This window comes from Natator depressus, chromosome 23, assembly GCF_965152275.1.
Source record: "Natator depressus isolate rNatDep1 chromosome 23, rNatDep2.hap1, whole genome shotgun sequence".
NCBI lineage: Eukaryota > Metazoa > Chordata > Testudines > Cheloniidae > Natator > Natator depressus.
The window spans coordinates 5,152,372-5,167,403 of NC_134256.1; the positions used below are offsets into that span (position 1 = coordinate 5,152,372).

Below are 15,032 nucleotides of genomic sequence, written 5' to 3' on the forward strand. Positions count from 1 at the left end.
ACGGGTCCCCAATCTTGGTCATTGTGTGTCTGGGCAGCGCCCGGCGCGACGGGCCCCCAATCTCGGTCACTGTGTGTCTGGGCAGCGCCCGGCCCGACGGGGCCCTGATCTCGGTCACTGTGTGTCTGGGCAGCGCCCGGCCCGATGGGGCCCCGATCTCGGTCACTGTGTGTCTGGGCAGCGCCCGGCCCGACGGGGCCCCGATCTCGGTCACTGTGTATCTGGGCAGCACCCAGCAGGATGGTGCCCCAATCTTAGGTGGGGGCTTTCGGTGTTACCATAATCCACTTAATAAATAAGACTCGTATCTCTGGATCTCTCTGTGTTGCTGGATATGTCAGATGGCCCAAACAATCTGACTCTAAACATTGTCCAGAGCGCATGGAAGCTCTACCCCACAGCTGCTGGTGCTGCTGAGACTGGGAATCTGTCTCCAGACCAGGGCAGGTGTTTTCTGACTCACCCTCCTCTCCCGTGGCTGAGCGGGGAGATGCTCTCTGGGTCCCTGGGTCCCACAGAACCCCCCCTACCTGTGATTAGACACAGCTGAGCCTGGCACAAAGAGTGCTTGGTCTGGATGTCCAGGCACCTTCCTCCCCCCACCCCCCATCAAAGAGCGGGGTGCTGGGTGCCTGCTCTGTGACTTCGTAGGGCATGATGGAAAGTTGCCCGAGGTGGGCTCTGGAGAATGGGCCCTCTAGAGGGTGCTGGCTCTGATCCAGCCCCTGGGTGGTGGGGCGAGGGCTGTGAGGAGAGAACCGGCTGGCTCTGTTAGTTGTGGGGAAAGGGTGGAGAATTGGATCTGGCGCATTTGATGTTTCCTGTAATCTGCTGATAAAAACCAGGCTCTGGAATATTGGCAGGACGTGAGCGCAGAAGGGGGTCCTGGGCCAAATCCTCAGCTGGTGTAAATAGGGTTAGTCTATTCAAGGGACTGCAGAGGGGCTGGGGATCTGGCTCGTTGATTGCAACGGGGGTGCCACCCCTTTGCACCAGCTGGAGATCTGGCCCCACGGGTTCCAAGGGAGCCGGATTGATCTACGCCAGCTGGGGTTCGGCTGGGACGTACTCCAGGGTCGAATTACTATGACACCGACACAGAAAAGGGGGAGTCTGGAGGGCCGCGACCTCCCCTCGCCCGCAGTCGTCTGGAGTCAGAGGGGATCTGATGGTGAATGCCTCTCCCTTTCCACACTCTCCGCTCTCCATCCGCCCCTCTCCAGCGTTACCCACCTATCCTCCCTCTAGGGCGTTAGCGGGGCGTTCTAATCACTTGTCCTGCTTCTGCGTCAGGCTGCGAGAGCCACTCTGGGCCGCAGCTTCGGGCCCACGCTCCCTTCCAAGTCGCCCATGTCGCCTCCCCTCCGGCTGGCTGGTGGCGGCCCTGCGACCCTGCGGCACCCCGCTGCGGGAACGTGGCTGGGCTGCCGGAGACTGGCCTGCGGGGTGACCTCGGACAGGTCCCCGTGCCTCAGTTTCCCCATCTATCAAATGGGGACAATGATACCTCCTTTCTAAAGTGCTTTGAGGCCCAGTGAAAAGAGCCAGGGATTGTTATTAGCTATTTCTTCATCCACATACCTCCCCCACGTCTCTCCCTCCCCATATACACCCATCCATCTAGCTCTCCCCCCACACACCCCTCTGTCTCTCTCCCACATAAATCCCCTCCACCCTGGCACACACCCCTCTCTCCTCCCATACACCCCCTCTATCTGTCTCCCCCATACACCGCCTCTAGCCCCCCATACACCCCTCTCGATCCCTCTCTCCCCCCCATGCACCCCCTCCACCCCGCTCTGGGTGCCCCCTCCCTGGCTGCGCGGCAGTTCGAGCCCCCTGCGCCCGGCCCAGGACGGGCGGGGGGCCAAGGGCTGCTGTCCCGGGGCTGATGTTGGCAGCTGGTCCCCGCCCCCCAGTTCAAATAAAGGAAACAAGTGGGCGGTGGCTGCCCCGCCCTGGGCCGGCTCCTCCCCGCCTCGCAGCCGGGTGAGGAGCAGAAGCCGCTTCGCAGACGCTGCCGGAGAGTCGTGGGCTGAGCCGAGCCAGCGGCGTCTGCAGGACGCGGGTCTCCGGGGGTCCCACGCGGGCGCGTCTCGTCTCGTCTCGTCTCGTCTACAGGTGCCCTTGAGCCCGGGATAGAACCCAGGAGTCCTGGTTCCCAGCCCCCCACCCTGCTCAAACCACTAGACTCTGCTCCCTTCCCAGAGCAGGGGATAGAACCCAGGAGTCCTGGCTCCCAGCCCCCCACCCTGCTCAAACCACTAGACTCTGCTCCCTTCCCAGAGCAGGGGATAGAACCCAGGAGTCCTGGCTGCCAGCCCCCCACCCTGCTCAAACCACTGGACCCTGCTCCCTTCCCAAAGCCAGGGGTAGACCCCAGGAGTCCTGGCTCTCATTGCCCCCTGCTCTAACTACTCCATCCCACTCCCCTCCCACACTTGGGACAGAACCCAGGAGTCCTGAATCCCAGCACCCCCACCCCCTGCTCTCACCCATTAGACCCCACTCCCCTCCCTGAGCTAGGAACCGAACCCGGGAGTCCTGCCGATGCTCCTCCTGCAGAAGAGCGCGGGTCCCTTGGCGTCGCCCTCCCTGGGGCCCCTGTCCGACCTGTGCGCCAACACCACCCAGCTGCGGGAAGACGGCAGCCCGGTGCTGAGCTCCTTGATGTTCTCGGCCGGCGTGGCCGGCAACGTGGTGGCGCTGGCCATCCTGGGCGTGCACCGCAAGGAGCTGCGCACCAAGTCCTCGGCCTTCTGCATCCTGGTGACCGGCCTGGCCACCACCGACCTCCTGGGCACCTGCTTCCTCAGCCCCGTGGTCTTCGTCAGCTACGCCCACAATGCCTCCCTGCTGGGCCTGGCGGAGGGCGGCCGGAGCCTGTGCCAGCTCTTCGCCTTTGCCATGACCTTCTTCGGCCTGGCCTCCATGCTTATCCTCTGCGCCATGGCGGTGGAGCGGTGCCTGGCCATCAGCCACCCCTACTTCTACTCCCAGCACAACGGGCGCGGCTGGGCCAAGCTGGCCCTGCCGGCCGTCTACGCCTTCAGCGCCCTCTTCTGCTGCTTGCCCTTGCTGGGCGTGGGGCGGCACAAACAATACTGCCCCGGCACCTGGTGCTTCGTGGAGATGGCATCCGGCCAGCCGGGCAGCGCCGCCTTCTCGCTCACCTACGCCACCCTCATGGCCTTCCTCATCCTCGCCATCTTCCTCTGCAACGGCTCTGTCATCGTCAGCCTCTGCCAGATGTACCGCAAGCAGCGGGCCCGGCGCGGGTCCCTGGGGCCGGCCCAGCGCCGCGGGAAAAGCTGGCTCAGCCAAGGCGAGGAAGAGGTGGATCACCTGGTCCTGTTGGCCCTCATGACCATCATCTTCGTCATCTGCTCCCTGCCCCTCACGGTAAGTGCTTGCTCTGGGAGTGGTGAGAGCAGTGGTGGGGGGCTGGGAGCCAGGACTCCTGGGTTCTATCCCTGGCTCTGGGAAGGGAGTGGGGTCTAGTGGTTAGAGCAGGGTGGAAGGGGACCGTGAATCCTTGGGATCCTGGAGGGCACTGGGGAGTCCGACACCCTGGGTTGGGGAGGCTGTGTGTCATTAGGCTGAGAATGCCCCTAGGGGAGGTTGGGGAGTTGGGGAGAGCTCCTGGGCTGGGGTCCGGGGAGTGGGCTTGGGGAGGCCATGAGTGGCTGGCCAGCGACTCCTGGCCAGGGCAGAGGATCCTGGCTGGCTGTCCCAGTGTTTGCCGAGGCAGTCGCCGGGATCGGAGAAGCTGAGGCCCCTCATTGCACCAGCGCTGTTCAAGACTCGATCCCTTCCAGCCGGGCTGGCTGGGCCAGGCTCCAAGCTACTCTGGGCGCCCCACGGGAGCCGGGCTCAGGGATTGGACACAGGGCCAAGACAAACACAGCTGGGCCCAGTTCCCAGGCTCTGTTTGTCCATGGGCCCAAGGTGCTGCTCGCCCCATCTCTTCTCTGCCCTCCTCCTGGCTTTTTCACATCACACTCCCTAGATAGGAACACTACCCCCCACTCCACCCCCGGCTGACCTGGGTGGTGGGGGGGGGTGAGTCAGGGAGGCTCCTGCGGGGGTGGATCCATCGGGGAAGGGGGTTGTGAATCTTTTGAGGTATTCCGTAGGCTCCTGGGAGTGTGTGTGGATCCATTGGAGGGGGGGTGGGGGGCATTGTCAGGTTGTGTGTGTGTGTGTGTGCATGTGTGACAGGGATATCCTGTAGGCTCCTGGGCGGGAAGGGGGGTCTGTCAAGAGTGGGGTTGTCAGGAATTCGATAGGCGCCAGGAGGGGTAGGTCTGTCGGGGAGGGGTTGTCAGGGAAGTTCTAGATGCAGGGGGGAAGGGGTGTCTGTCTGTCAGGGGGTGTCAGGGAGGCTGTGGGCTCCCAGCTGCAGGGCCCCAGGGCTCTGGAGAGATGAATGAGGGGAACACCCTTGGGCTGACGGGAAAACTGAGCGGATGACCAGGGGAGTCCTCTCAAGCCCATGGCCATCCCTCCCCGCAGCGTCTCGGGGTGCTGATGAATTCTGAGGGGCTGGGAGCTGAGCCCAGACTCGGGCCCTAGAGAAGAAACAGCAGGTGCTGTAGACAGCAGGAAACTGGGGAGGGACCCTCATGGGCTCTTCATAAACCCAGGAATCCACCACCCCAGCACTGCAATGCAGCCACTTCTGGGGCGGGGCACGGTAGCTGATTAACACTGTCATCTGTCCTTCTGCACGCCCATCCATCCCTCTGTGTGTCACTACATTCATTTATCTAACTGCCTAGATATATCCTCCCCCATATACACCTCTCTGTCTGTCTGTCTCTTGCTAAGTGTATTTGTCCACAAAGGTACAAACAGAGGGGATATGATGGATGGTTGATTGATAATACTGTGGATGGATGGATGCCTTGAATTAAGATTTTTTTGCATGTGTCTGCAGTTGAGGAGCTGTGTGAGAAGGCAGACCCATAAATAGAGACAGCCCAGGTTGCTTGAAGCAGGGAGCGTCAGACCCATTGGAGTGTCCTCATTAGACTCCAGGGTTAACACCCAGTGAGCAAATTGATACTAGAGATGTTCACCCCTCTTGGAGCCAGCGGCTCAGGCTGCCTGCAGACTCAGGCAGACCTCGCAGCCGCAAGTCACGCTATGGGAAGTTTTCTTTGTCACCCTGCAGGTGAAGGGTGGCTGGGCTGTGATCCTTCTAAGTGGCATGGGGCAGATGCCGTGGTTCTCTCCCACGTGAGGCCCTTAAGATGCAGCCACCTGCGCTGACCACTTTACTCCTGCTCCTTCTCTTTCCTGGGAATACAGGGCGGGGGCAGATTCCAGGCAGCTGAGACTCCCTGCTGCGTATCAGCAAAATGGCCGGAGATCAGGATTTACATCTTGGCATGAGCCTTTCTGGGGTGGTGGGGGTGATTCTGTGATCCGCAAGGGGAAAGGATCGGAGATTTCAGGTGCAAAAGAGGGGGGGGGTGTTTAAAATCCAGCAGGGGGAAGGGGAGTATTTTCCTGATCTGTTCTATTGAAATGTTACCGCAAACAGCTGTGGGCTTGGGGAGGAAAGTCCCATCTCCACTAAGAACCAAGCGGTTGCAAGAAGAAGTTTCCAGGGACGCTGGGATCTTGTGACACCAGCACAGCCGTCCCTGTGGGGCAGGTGTCCCAGGTGTTGGGGACCAGGCCTTTAGCTCGGGCCCCGCCGAGCTCATGCCACCTGCCAGGGTTTCCCAGGTGTGGCTGGGCTTAAATTCAGCTCCACTAGCCCCTCCCACAATGCAGTGCGTCTCTCTGGGGCTACGACCCCCAAATCCCTTGGGCCTGGGTGCAGCTGGGATCCCAGAATGCCCCAGTACAGCCCCTCGGGTGAAGGCCTGTGTGCTGGTTTGGGGGATGAGAGTCAGGGTCGGGAAAGTGTGTGTGTGTGGTGGGGAGGGTTGCTGTCCCCCTCCCAGCTCTTGAGGGGTGGAGGATACGGGCCTGATCCCCTCCTTAACGCCACCAATTTCAGTGGCCGCTCCCCGTGGGGTGCTGAGGGGGCCCATATCAGGGTCACGCTCATGGGGGAGGCTGCAGGCCACCGTTGCACACTGGATCCAGGAGTGAGTGCTGGGGCCAGTGCCCTGGCATAGGCTCTCCTTGCCCACCGGATCTAGGGCTTCGAATCCTGCTGTGCTCCTCGTTTAACAATCAGAAAAGCAAATCCTGTGTGTGATTACGGGGCCAACAAGCTGCTTATTGTTCCCTGATTGTTAAACCAACATTGAGGCGGGAAGGCGAGGAGCCTGGTTGGCAGAGAGCTCCAAGATGTGCGGGAGCAGCGTGCGGGTTAGAACAGCAGTTCCCAGCCTCGCCGGCCTGTCGCGACCCCGTACATCGCTTTCGTGCAGAAATCACCTGGCAAAATGTTTCTTACATATACACGCAGTGCACTGGGCAGACCACAGCTGCAGCTCCCGTCCCATGGAGCTGGCTGGGCTCGGCTGCCCGCTCTGGGCGTTGCAATCTCTGCGCTGCTCAGGTTTGGCCCAGCGGGCCCCCCTCCGATGGGGCCAGGTGGGTCAAATTTGTGTGAGTGGCATTGTGAGCTTGCATATGGGGCCACGGTACCGCTTGCTGCCCCCTGCCGTCATGACGGAGGGGTGGCTGGGCCATACTTCTGTGGCACTGTGCCCCTGTGCACCAGGCCGGAGCAAGGAGCTGAACCTAGCCAGCCTGCGGGTGGGGTGAGCTCCGCAAACAGCCCCACGGAGCCTTGTGACCCTTTTGATGTGTTCTGGGTCACGACCCATGGGTTGAGAAACTCTGGTCTAGTACATGCAGCACAGGTCTGGGTTCTGTCCCTAGCTCTGGGAGGGGAGTGGGGTCTAGGGGTTAGAGCAGGGAGGGCCAGGAGCCAGGACTCCTGGGTTCTATCCGTAGCTCAAGGAGACAGTGAGGACTAGAGGTTAGAGCAGGGGGGCTGGGAGTCAGGACTCCTGGGTTCTGTTCCCGGCTCTGCTGGGTGGTTTTCGGCAGGTCACTTCCCCATGCCATGCCATGGCTCCCCCTATTTATGAAACGGAGATGGCAAGAGGAGTGGGGCCCCCGACCTTTACAAAGTGAGTGAGGGCTCTGGGCTGAGAGATGGCACGTTAGTACAAAGTACTAACCCATCCATGTTAGTTACAAAGTCCAACCCCATCCATGTGAGTGTGTGTGATATCACTGTTGCCTCCTAGTGGAGGAAATCAGAACTGTTCGTCCATGTGTCATAGCCCCAGTACTGCACCCAGCTGATGGTGATTTCCCCGTAACTCAGGTACCGGACATTTGGGCTTTAGAAGCTGGTCTGATCGGCTGCAGTGGCTCTGTAGCCAGGAAGGGCTGTGCGCTCGTTACAGGGTTTGCTGTGGTCCCGGCGGCTCATGGGACTCCAAGCCGCCTTGAGCAAACGCTGCCGTGGGGCGTCTCACTGAATGTGGCTCCCAACACGCTGACCGTCCTTCCAAACCCGCCCTGCTGTATTGTGCCTATGGCCCGCCCGGCGCTGACAGTGGCCCCACGCCATGTTTCCTTCACCTGTTTCAATATTGCCTTTCCTTCCTATCGCTTCTCCCGGCTGGCTCCTGGAGCTCTGCCAACACCAACAAGCCCACGGCGGGCCTGATCCCCAGCCTTAGCGCCTCTGGAGTTCTCTGAGCTATGTAGATTGACCCCGCTCTGGCCCAATAACTAATGGGATTGGGGCCTCTGCTCTGCCCGCCTTGGCATGTCGGGAACCCACAACGTGCAAGCATCTGCCTGTCTCTCCCATCTCTCCCAGCATGATTCATCCTTTCCTCCTTGGGTTCACTTTTCCTCCCGGGGCTATAAATTACAGCCTCTCAACCATTCGTTTTCTTGCCTTTCCAGGCTGAGCCTTTGAATAGAGAGGGCGAGGACCAGAGGGCCTGAGGCTGGTCGCATCGAGGCCACCAGGGCCCTCCTTCCACACCCGCGGGGTGAGCAATGGGGGAGCTGCGCCCCTATTCTCCTTTTGCTCACACTGGGTGCAAATGAGGGGGTCATCCGCCGACCCCCGTGCAGTGATGCCCAACTAAAATCAGCCCCTCTGGTTTCTCTGGCCAGAGAATCCACTGAATGGCAGTCGGCAGCCAACTACACGGTTTTAAAAAACCCCCTTTCAGGTGTTTTTAACCAGACCTGAGTTTGCTAGGGGTGACTCTCCCCTGCCATCCACACCTGGGCAAGGTGAGGGTCAAGAGCGAACCCCAGATTGGCTGGGCAGCATTTCACACTCGTTTTGCACTGGTTTGCAAGGTGCAGGGCGGAGAAGAAATACGCCCCCTGCGTGAGTGAGCGGGGGCATGCGTGTGCATGTGCGGGTGTGTTCGTGCAGTCTTGTGTGTGCGCGTGCATCTGGATGGGTGGGGGTGTACGTGTGTGCATGCATGCACGTGTGTGTTTGTGCATCCCCGTGTGTGTGCATGCATCTGGACGGGTGGGGGTGTACGTGTGCACATGCGTGCATCTGTGTACGAGCAACTTAATTTGATTCCCTCCTTTCTGGTTGTTGTCCTTGCTTCGCTTCCGCCCCCCAGCGTGCATGTTGCATTCCCCTTGCACACTCGCGTTGGTGCAAGTGATGCTTCCTGGCCACATGCACTGGCTTCTTCTCCCGTTCTGCAGCCTCTGGGCCTGATTCTGGTCTTACTCCCCGTTCTTCTGTATCACTCGAGTGTCACTGATTTCATTGGGTTTTACCTTGGGGTGACTGAGAGCAGCAGCTGACGGAGGGAGGCTGAGATACCATTTCCTTTGCAGCCACATTCTGCTCTGTTTCTCTTTCACCATCGATCACGTGGGGGTGTCCATCTGCGCTCTCCCTGGGGCATGAATCACCCTCTTCCTTACAAAGGACACGAGCAGGCATCAAGAGACCTGAACCTGCAACTCCGCTGGTTTCAGCGGAGTCACTCCTGAGCTGTGCTGCCGGGAGAAGAGAATTAGGCCTGCTGGTTTCAGTGCCTTGATTTCTGATTTACACTGGTCTATGTCCTTCGCCTTCAGTGGGCCGTTCTGGATTGACATGGGGCCTGTCCTGATTCCCGTTCACACCCTGTTGTGAGAGATCCGGGTTGTGGCCCTGTCCTTAAAAGAAAGAAACAAACAAAATCGCATGATCAAAAGTCATGAAACTTTCACAGACAGTCCAGTTAGAACCAACCCCCCCCCCCCAAACCCCCGAACCAACAGCCCTTTTCTCACCACTTCTGTTCTTTCATTGTTGGATTTTCTTCTCGTTTTTCCTCAGCCAGCGCCATGAGAATCGGTCAGTTTCAGGTCTCTCGAGAGTCCATTTCTGGCCAGTTTCTTCTCTGATGGCAAAGAAAGGGATGTTTATTTACAATCCGCCGCTTCTTAAGAAGGGAACTTGGCTGGGGACGGGTGGGAGCTGTCCGCCCATTGAATTTAACGAGGGGCCTGGCATTAAATTTAACAGGGATGTGTTAAGTAGGAGGAGGAGGGAGACAATGGGATATATGTTGGGGCATCTGGAGTCCTAGAGGGACTGCGACTGGAAGATCTAGGGTCTCTTCTGGACTTAAATGCTATGGAAGTCCTGTCCAGGCGCCCATCTCCTGCGAGTCCCGCTCAGCCCATATCTGGTGGTCAAGCTAGAGAGGAGCTTTTAGACAGAGTCAGCTGATCTTGGTGGCAAGACTCCACCTGATGGAGTCTCTGCCCATTGTTGCCTTCTGCTCCCTCCTCTGTCTGTCTCCCCCGTTATTCGTAGATTGTGGCGTAAATCTGGAACCAATGGGCCAGATCCCCAGCTGGGGTAAAGCAAGGCACCCTGGTGGTGAACGCCCCCAGAAGCCTTCCTGTCTCTCTCCCCACGGGCGAGCGGGGGAAGCTGCTGCCGTGCTGGGAGCCTGTGTGGAAGGGGCCTGCAGATAAGGGCTGAGTTCTCCATTCAGTCCCTTTCCCCGGTTAGGGTTTATGGTTCCAGGGCAGTAATCTCCTTCCTCCCATGCCCTGGCCCCTCTCGCCCCTGTGATGAGGCTGTTTCCTCTCCTAGGATGTTGCCCTGAGTGATACGGATGCTTGCGTCTGCTCGCCTCTGCGAGCTGTTTAGCACTCAGTGTTCCCAGCAGGCCGGGATCTGGGACTCCCCCACCCCCTCCCACACACTCAACCCCCTGCCCCCTTTCAGTTGAGTGGCATTTTTTGAAGACTAGTCAGTTACCTCCCCAGGGAACACCCTCCGGCCTGCCTGGGATCGAATTTATCCTGTGTCCGCCCCCATGCCGCTCCATGGAGCGACTCTGGATTCACCCCAGGGTGGGCGAGGGGGTCTCCCTGCAGCCGGGTTGGCCTTCCCGGGCAGCCTGACACAAACAATAACCAGGTTTCAGAGTAACAGCCGTGTTAGTCTGTATTCGCAAAAAGAAAAGGAGGACTTGTGGCACCTTAGAGACTAACCAATTTATTTGAGCATGAGCTTTCGTGAGCTACAGCTCACTTCCAGTATGCATCCGATGAAGTGAGCTGTAGCTCACGAAAGCTCATGCTCAAATAAATTGCTGTGGGGGACCCCGCTCGATAGGAGAAGAGGGTAGAATCTTTGGGGCACCCCCTGGATGGGCCTGGGGGGGAGCGTGGTGCAGCCGGGCAGGCGCTGGGGAACCACGGCATGGCCCAGCCCCAGTTTGCATGAGTGGTCTCGGTGGAAACCGAGGGGGCTGGGCCTGGGGACGAGTCCTCGGGCCCAGCCGGGGTGCTCCCCACAGGGCAGGAAGCGCTGACGGTGCAGGGAGGGGGTGGAGGGGCCCGGCAGGGGGTGATCCTGCCAGGGCTGGGGGGGGCACTGACAGCACAGAGGTGCAGAGGGTCCCCAGCAAGTGCCTCCCCTCCGTGCTGGGTGCTGGCTGCCCAGCGGGGGGGAGCAGCCCTGGGCACTGTCATGTGGGCTCTCGCCCAGCGCCGGGGCATGGCTGCCAGCACACCTGGGGGATGCTCCTGGCTCTGGGGAGGAGTGGGGGGATGCTTCTTTCCGTCCTTCCCTTCCCCACGGACTTTAAGAGTCCAGCTTGATTAATACGCACCTGGGAGAGGCCATGAATAAAGAGGGGGGAGGGAAAAGTGCAAGGGGCCGAGGAGTAACTTCCCCTGGGCTTAGGTTACCCCATCATTGTCTGCTAGGGGGCTGTCTGCTTGGGGGCTAGCTGGTGTCGGGGACGGGATACTGGGCTCCGTGGCCTCTGGCCTGATCCAGCAAGGGTGGAGCACAGAAGTGTTTAGCCTTGGGAGGCAGCCTCACCACTGGCCTTGCGGTGTGGGGGGGGTTGTTACAGCTCCCCGTGCCTCAGTTTCCCTGCCTGCTTCTCACCTGGTGCTTTGTGGACAGATGCTGCCCACGTTTGTCCACTCATTGACCCTATCTGCTTCTGCTCCTGGGTGCCCCAGGGCTTCAGCCCCCCCCTTTTCAGCTGACCCTGTTGCCATTAATCCTGGCTAACCCAGAGTGTTCATCACCATTATCCGCTAACAGCTGTCCAAGGCCCCCCCCCCCGCCCGGGTTACAAGTGAGGATCTATCCACCACCAGCGAGGGCAGCTGTTGCCCAATGTGTGTGCGAGGGGGTTATGCAGACAAAGCCCAGGTCTCTTGGCCCCCCTCCAAGTGCAGAGCCTGACATGTCCCGTCCCCCCCTTCACCCCACATCTGCTGGAAGGAGGATAATGTCGGGAGCTGGGCTGAGGTGTGAATGGGCCCCCTGAGGCTGGACCCTGCTCTGGGGGGGCCCCGTGGGTGAGGAGCGGGGAGCCTGCGTGTACTCCAGCACCGAGAGGCTAGGATGGGCCAGAAATAGCCTCCAGTGAAGGGGTGGGGTATCACGGCCCGGCAAGCCCGCTCCACGGGTTGGAAACAGCAGCCAGGCACAAGGGTCAGGAGCAGGATAGTCGGCTCATTGGACCCGGGCTCTGATCATTGACAGACCCAAACCAGTGGGCGGCCTCCCCTGCCCCATCTGTGACTTGGGGCCACACGACAAACGGGCCCACGTTAAACGGATTCAAAGCCTGCAGAGGGGTCACCAAATGGAACTGTCCGTGGGACGTTTCCAGTGGGGTCCCGCAGGGATCAGTTCCTGGCCCCTCGCTGCTTAACTTGGTTATCAATGGCCTGAAATAAACCATGAAATTCTCCCTGATAAAGTTTGCAGAGGGCACCCAAATGGGGGTCACAGGCACAGAGCGATCTGGGTCACTGGGCGCAGGCTGACAATACGGGTTTTAACCTGGATAAATGTGACTGTATCGATCTGGGAACAGAGAATGTCAGCCGCACTTATGGGGGGATGAGGGGACGACCACTCTCTCCTGGGAAGCAGCGACTCTTAAAAACATTTGGGGGTCATGGTGGAGAATCAGCAGCACGGGAATCCTAGTGTGGTGCCGGGGCCGAAAGAGTTAATGTGATCCTGGGGTGTATGAACAGGGGAGTAGCGGGTAGGAGCAGAGAGGTGATTTTTTCCTCCATGTTTGGCCCTGGCGTGACCGCTGCTGGGATCCTGTGTCCAGTTCTGGGGCCCACAATTCAAGGAGGACGTTGATAAATTGGAGAGGGATCAGAGAAGAGCCACGAGAATGATCAGAGGGTTAGAAAACCTGCCTCGTAGTGAGAGACGCAAGGAGCTTGATGTATTTAGTTTAACAAAGAGAAAGTGAAGTGGGGACTTGATCCCAGGCTATCCGTACCGACGTAGGGAACAAATATTGAATAACGGGCTCTTCAGTCTAGCAGAGGAAGGTCAAACACGATCCCATGGCTGATAGTTGAGGAGGGACAAATTCAGACCAGAAATACGGGGTCAGTTTTTAACGGTGAGAGTCATTAACCCTGGGAACAGGGTCGTGGTGGATTCCCTGGCACTGACAAGGATTAAATCAAGGTGGGCTGGGTGTCGAAGAGATCTGCTCTAGGGATTATTGTGCGGCCATTCCCTGGTCTGTGTCATACAGGGGGTCGTTCTAGATGATCACAATGGACCCTTCTGGCCTTGAAATCTGTGAATCCCTCCTTCAGATTGATCAGTGAGCTGGCTTGGGTCTCTGGGGGGTTTGAAGCCAGGGCCAGATAAGGCCACGCCCAGGGCCCCAGCTCCTGGATTCTCCTGATCCCAGTGCCAATAAAAATATTTAAACAGGTGTTTCCAGCCCGTGGGGTTGGCGAGAAAAGCTCTGCAATGCGACACAGGTGTAAACGGTGCAGCGATGCTGCTGGGGTTTGCAGAGAGCCTGAGCCGATTGCTCCGAGGGGGAGCTGCCCTGTGCATCCCTGGTGCTAATTCCCAGCCCCAGTGCTCTGTGTGGGGAAGGAGGAGAGGAGCGCATTGGGCCTAGCCCCCTCTCCCTGCAAGGAGAGACACTCCAGCTGCTGGGGTGAGCACTGGGAGGAGAGGGGAGCCCCTGCCTCTGGCAGGAGGAGGAGGAGCCAGAGCAAGAGGGCGGAGCCTTGGGGTAGGGGGTAAATCCAGTCTTGTTTGAGCCTGGGGCTTTCAGCAGATGCTCTGCTGCTTGAGATAAAGGAACAGCTCCCCCAGCAAGCGGCTGTAGCAGACTCTGTTCCTCGGGCAGACCAGTCACTGGAGGGAAATATGGCCCCAGTTTTTTTGGAGAGGGGTTGTAACCCCCACCCCCACCCCATCACATGCAGCTAGAGAGCAGAGAGCCTAAGCACATAGGCACCCACGGGGGGCAGCAGCTGGGGACACTCCTGGCACTGCCCCCTGGTGGCTCTGGGAAAAGTGGGGGCTACTGGTTAGAGATGGGGGGCTGGGAGCCAGGATTCCTGGGTTCTATCCCCACCTCCAGGGAGGGGAGTGAGGTCCACTGGTTAGAGCTGAGGGGCTGGGAGCCAGGACTCCTGGGTTCTATCCCTGGCTCAGGGAGGGGAGCGGGGTCTAGTGGTTAGAACAGGGGGGCTGGGAGCCAGGACTCCTGGGTTTTATCCCCAGCTCCAGGGGGCTTAAAAGGTCCCAGAGCTGAATACCCCCCCACAGGACCCCGAAAGGCCCCTGGCCCCTCCTGCTTTGCATCCCCTCCCCAGCTCCATCCCACCTTGTAGCCTCTTCTAACATCATCCTCCCCACACCCCCACGGGGAGTGGCTGTAACCTCCCCTCTCCCCCCAGATCCGTGCCTACATCGGCGGCCTGGCCCCGGACGGCTACGAGAAGGGCGACATGGTAGCCTTTCGCTTCAGCGCCCTCAACCCCATCCTGGACCCCTGGATCTTCATCCTGTTCCGTAAGGCCGTCTTCCGGAGCCTGCGCACGCTGCTGTGCTGGCCCTGGGCCGGGCGCCGGAGCCCGGAATCCTGCAGGCTGGACAGCGTCCCCTTCCAGGCCAACTTCTCCTGCTGAGACGTGGGCCCGGGCACCATGCGGGCACCGAGCACCAGCCACGGGCCCCGCCGTGGGCACCACAACATCGCCGGGCAAGGGGGCCCAGTGGGCACCTGGGACTCTCCGTCCCCAACCCTACCCACCTGCTACAGAGGATGAAGAGGAGACCCAGGGCACCCGGCTGGGTGGGGCCGTGACTGGAGGAGTGGTGGCGGTGCGAGACAGGACAGAGCATGAGCTAAGGGGGCCAAGTGGGGGAGACGCCCCTCCCAGTGTGGGGCAGAGGGACCTGGGGGGAGAGGCGTGGATGCCCCCCAGATAGGGTATAAAGGACGTTTCATACCCCCCCAGGGGCTAGAAGATGGAAGCTGGTGCTGGAGGCCAAGCACCCTGGTGGGGGGGATACCAGGTCATGGGGAAAAGGGGGGATTTTGATCCCGACTCTGATTCCCCCCCATACCCTGGGCATGATCGAAATGGGAGGTGGAGAGGGGCATAGGGATTACATGGCTGGGTGTGGCTGGGCTATATGCGCCCCCCCTTGTGGGAATGGCACAGTCTGGCCTTTGGCTCGTTAATGGCACTCGCAATTAAATGCCTCCATCCTCCTTATTAAAGATAATTTAACAGAAGCG

The 15,032-nt window shown here is 59.7% G+C and overlaps 1 protein-coding gene across 1 annotated transcript; it reads left to right on the forward strand.

Annotated features, from left to right (window-relative positions):
* The first annotated feature begins 2,550 nt into the window (after positions 1 to 2,550).
* On the forward strand, positions 2,551 to 14,640 carry PTGIR (prostaglandin I2 receptor). The gene is made up of 2 exons (XM_074937469.1): positions 2,551 to 3,402; positions 14,185 to 14,640. Exons 1-2 carry the CDS (start codon positions 2,551 to 2,553, stop codon positions 14,413 to 14,415), a joined length of 1,083 nt encoding a protein of 360 aa, XP_074793570.1. The 3' UTR covers positions 14,416 to 14,640.
* The last annotated feature ends 392 nt before the right edge of the window (positions 14,641 to 15,032 follow it).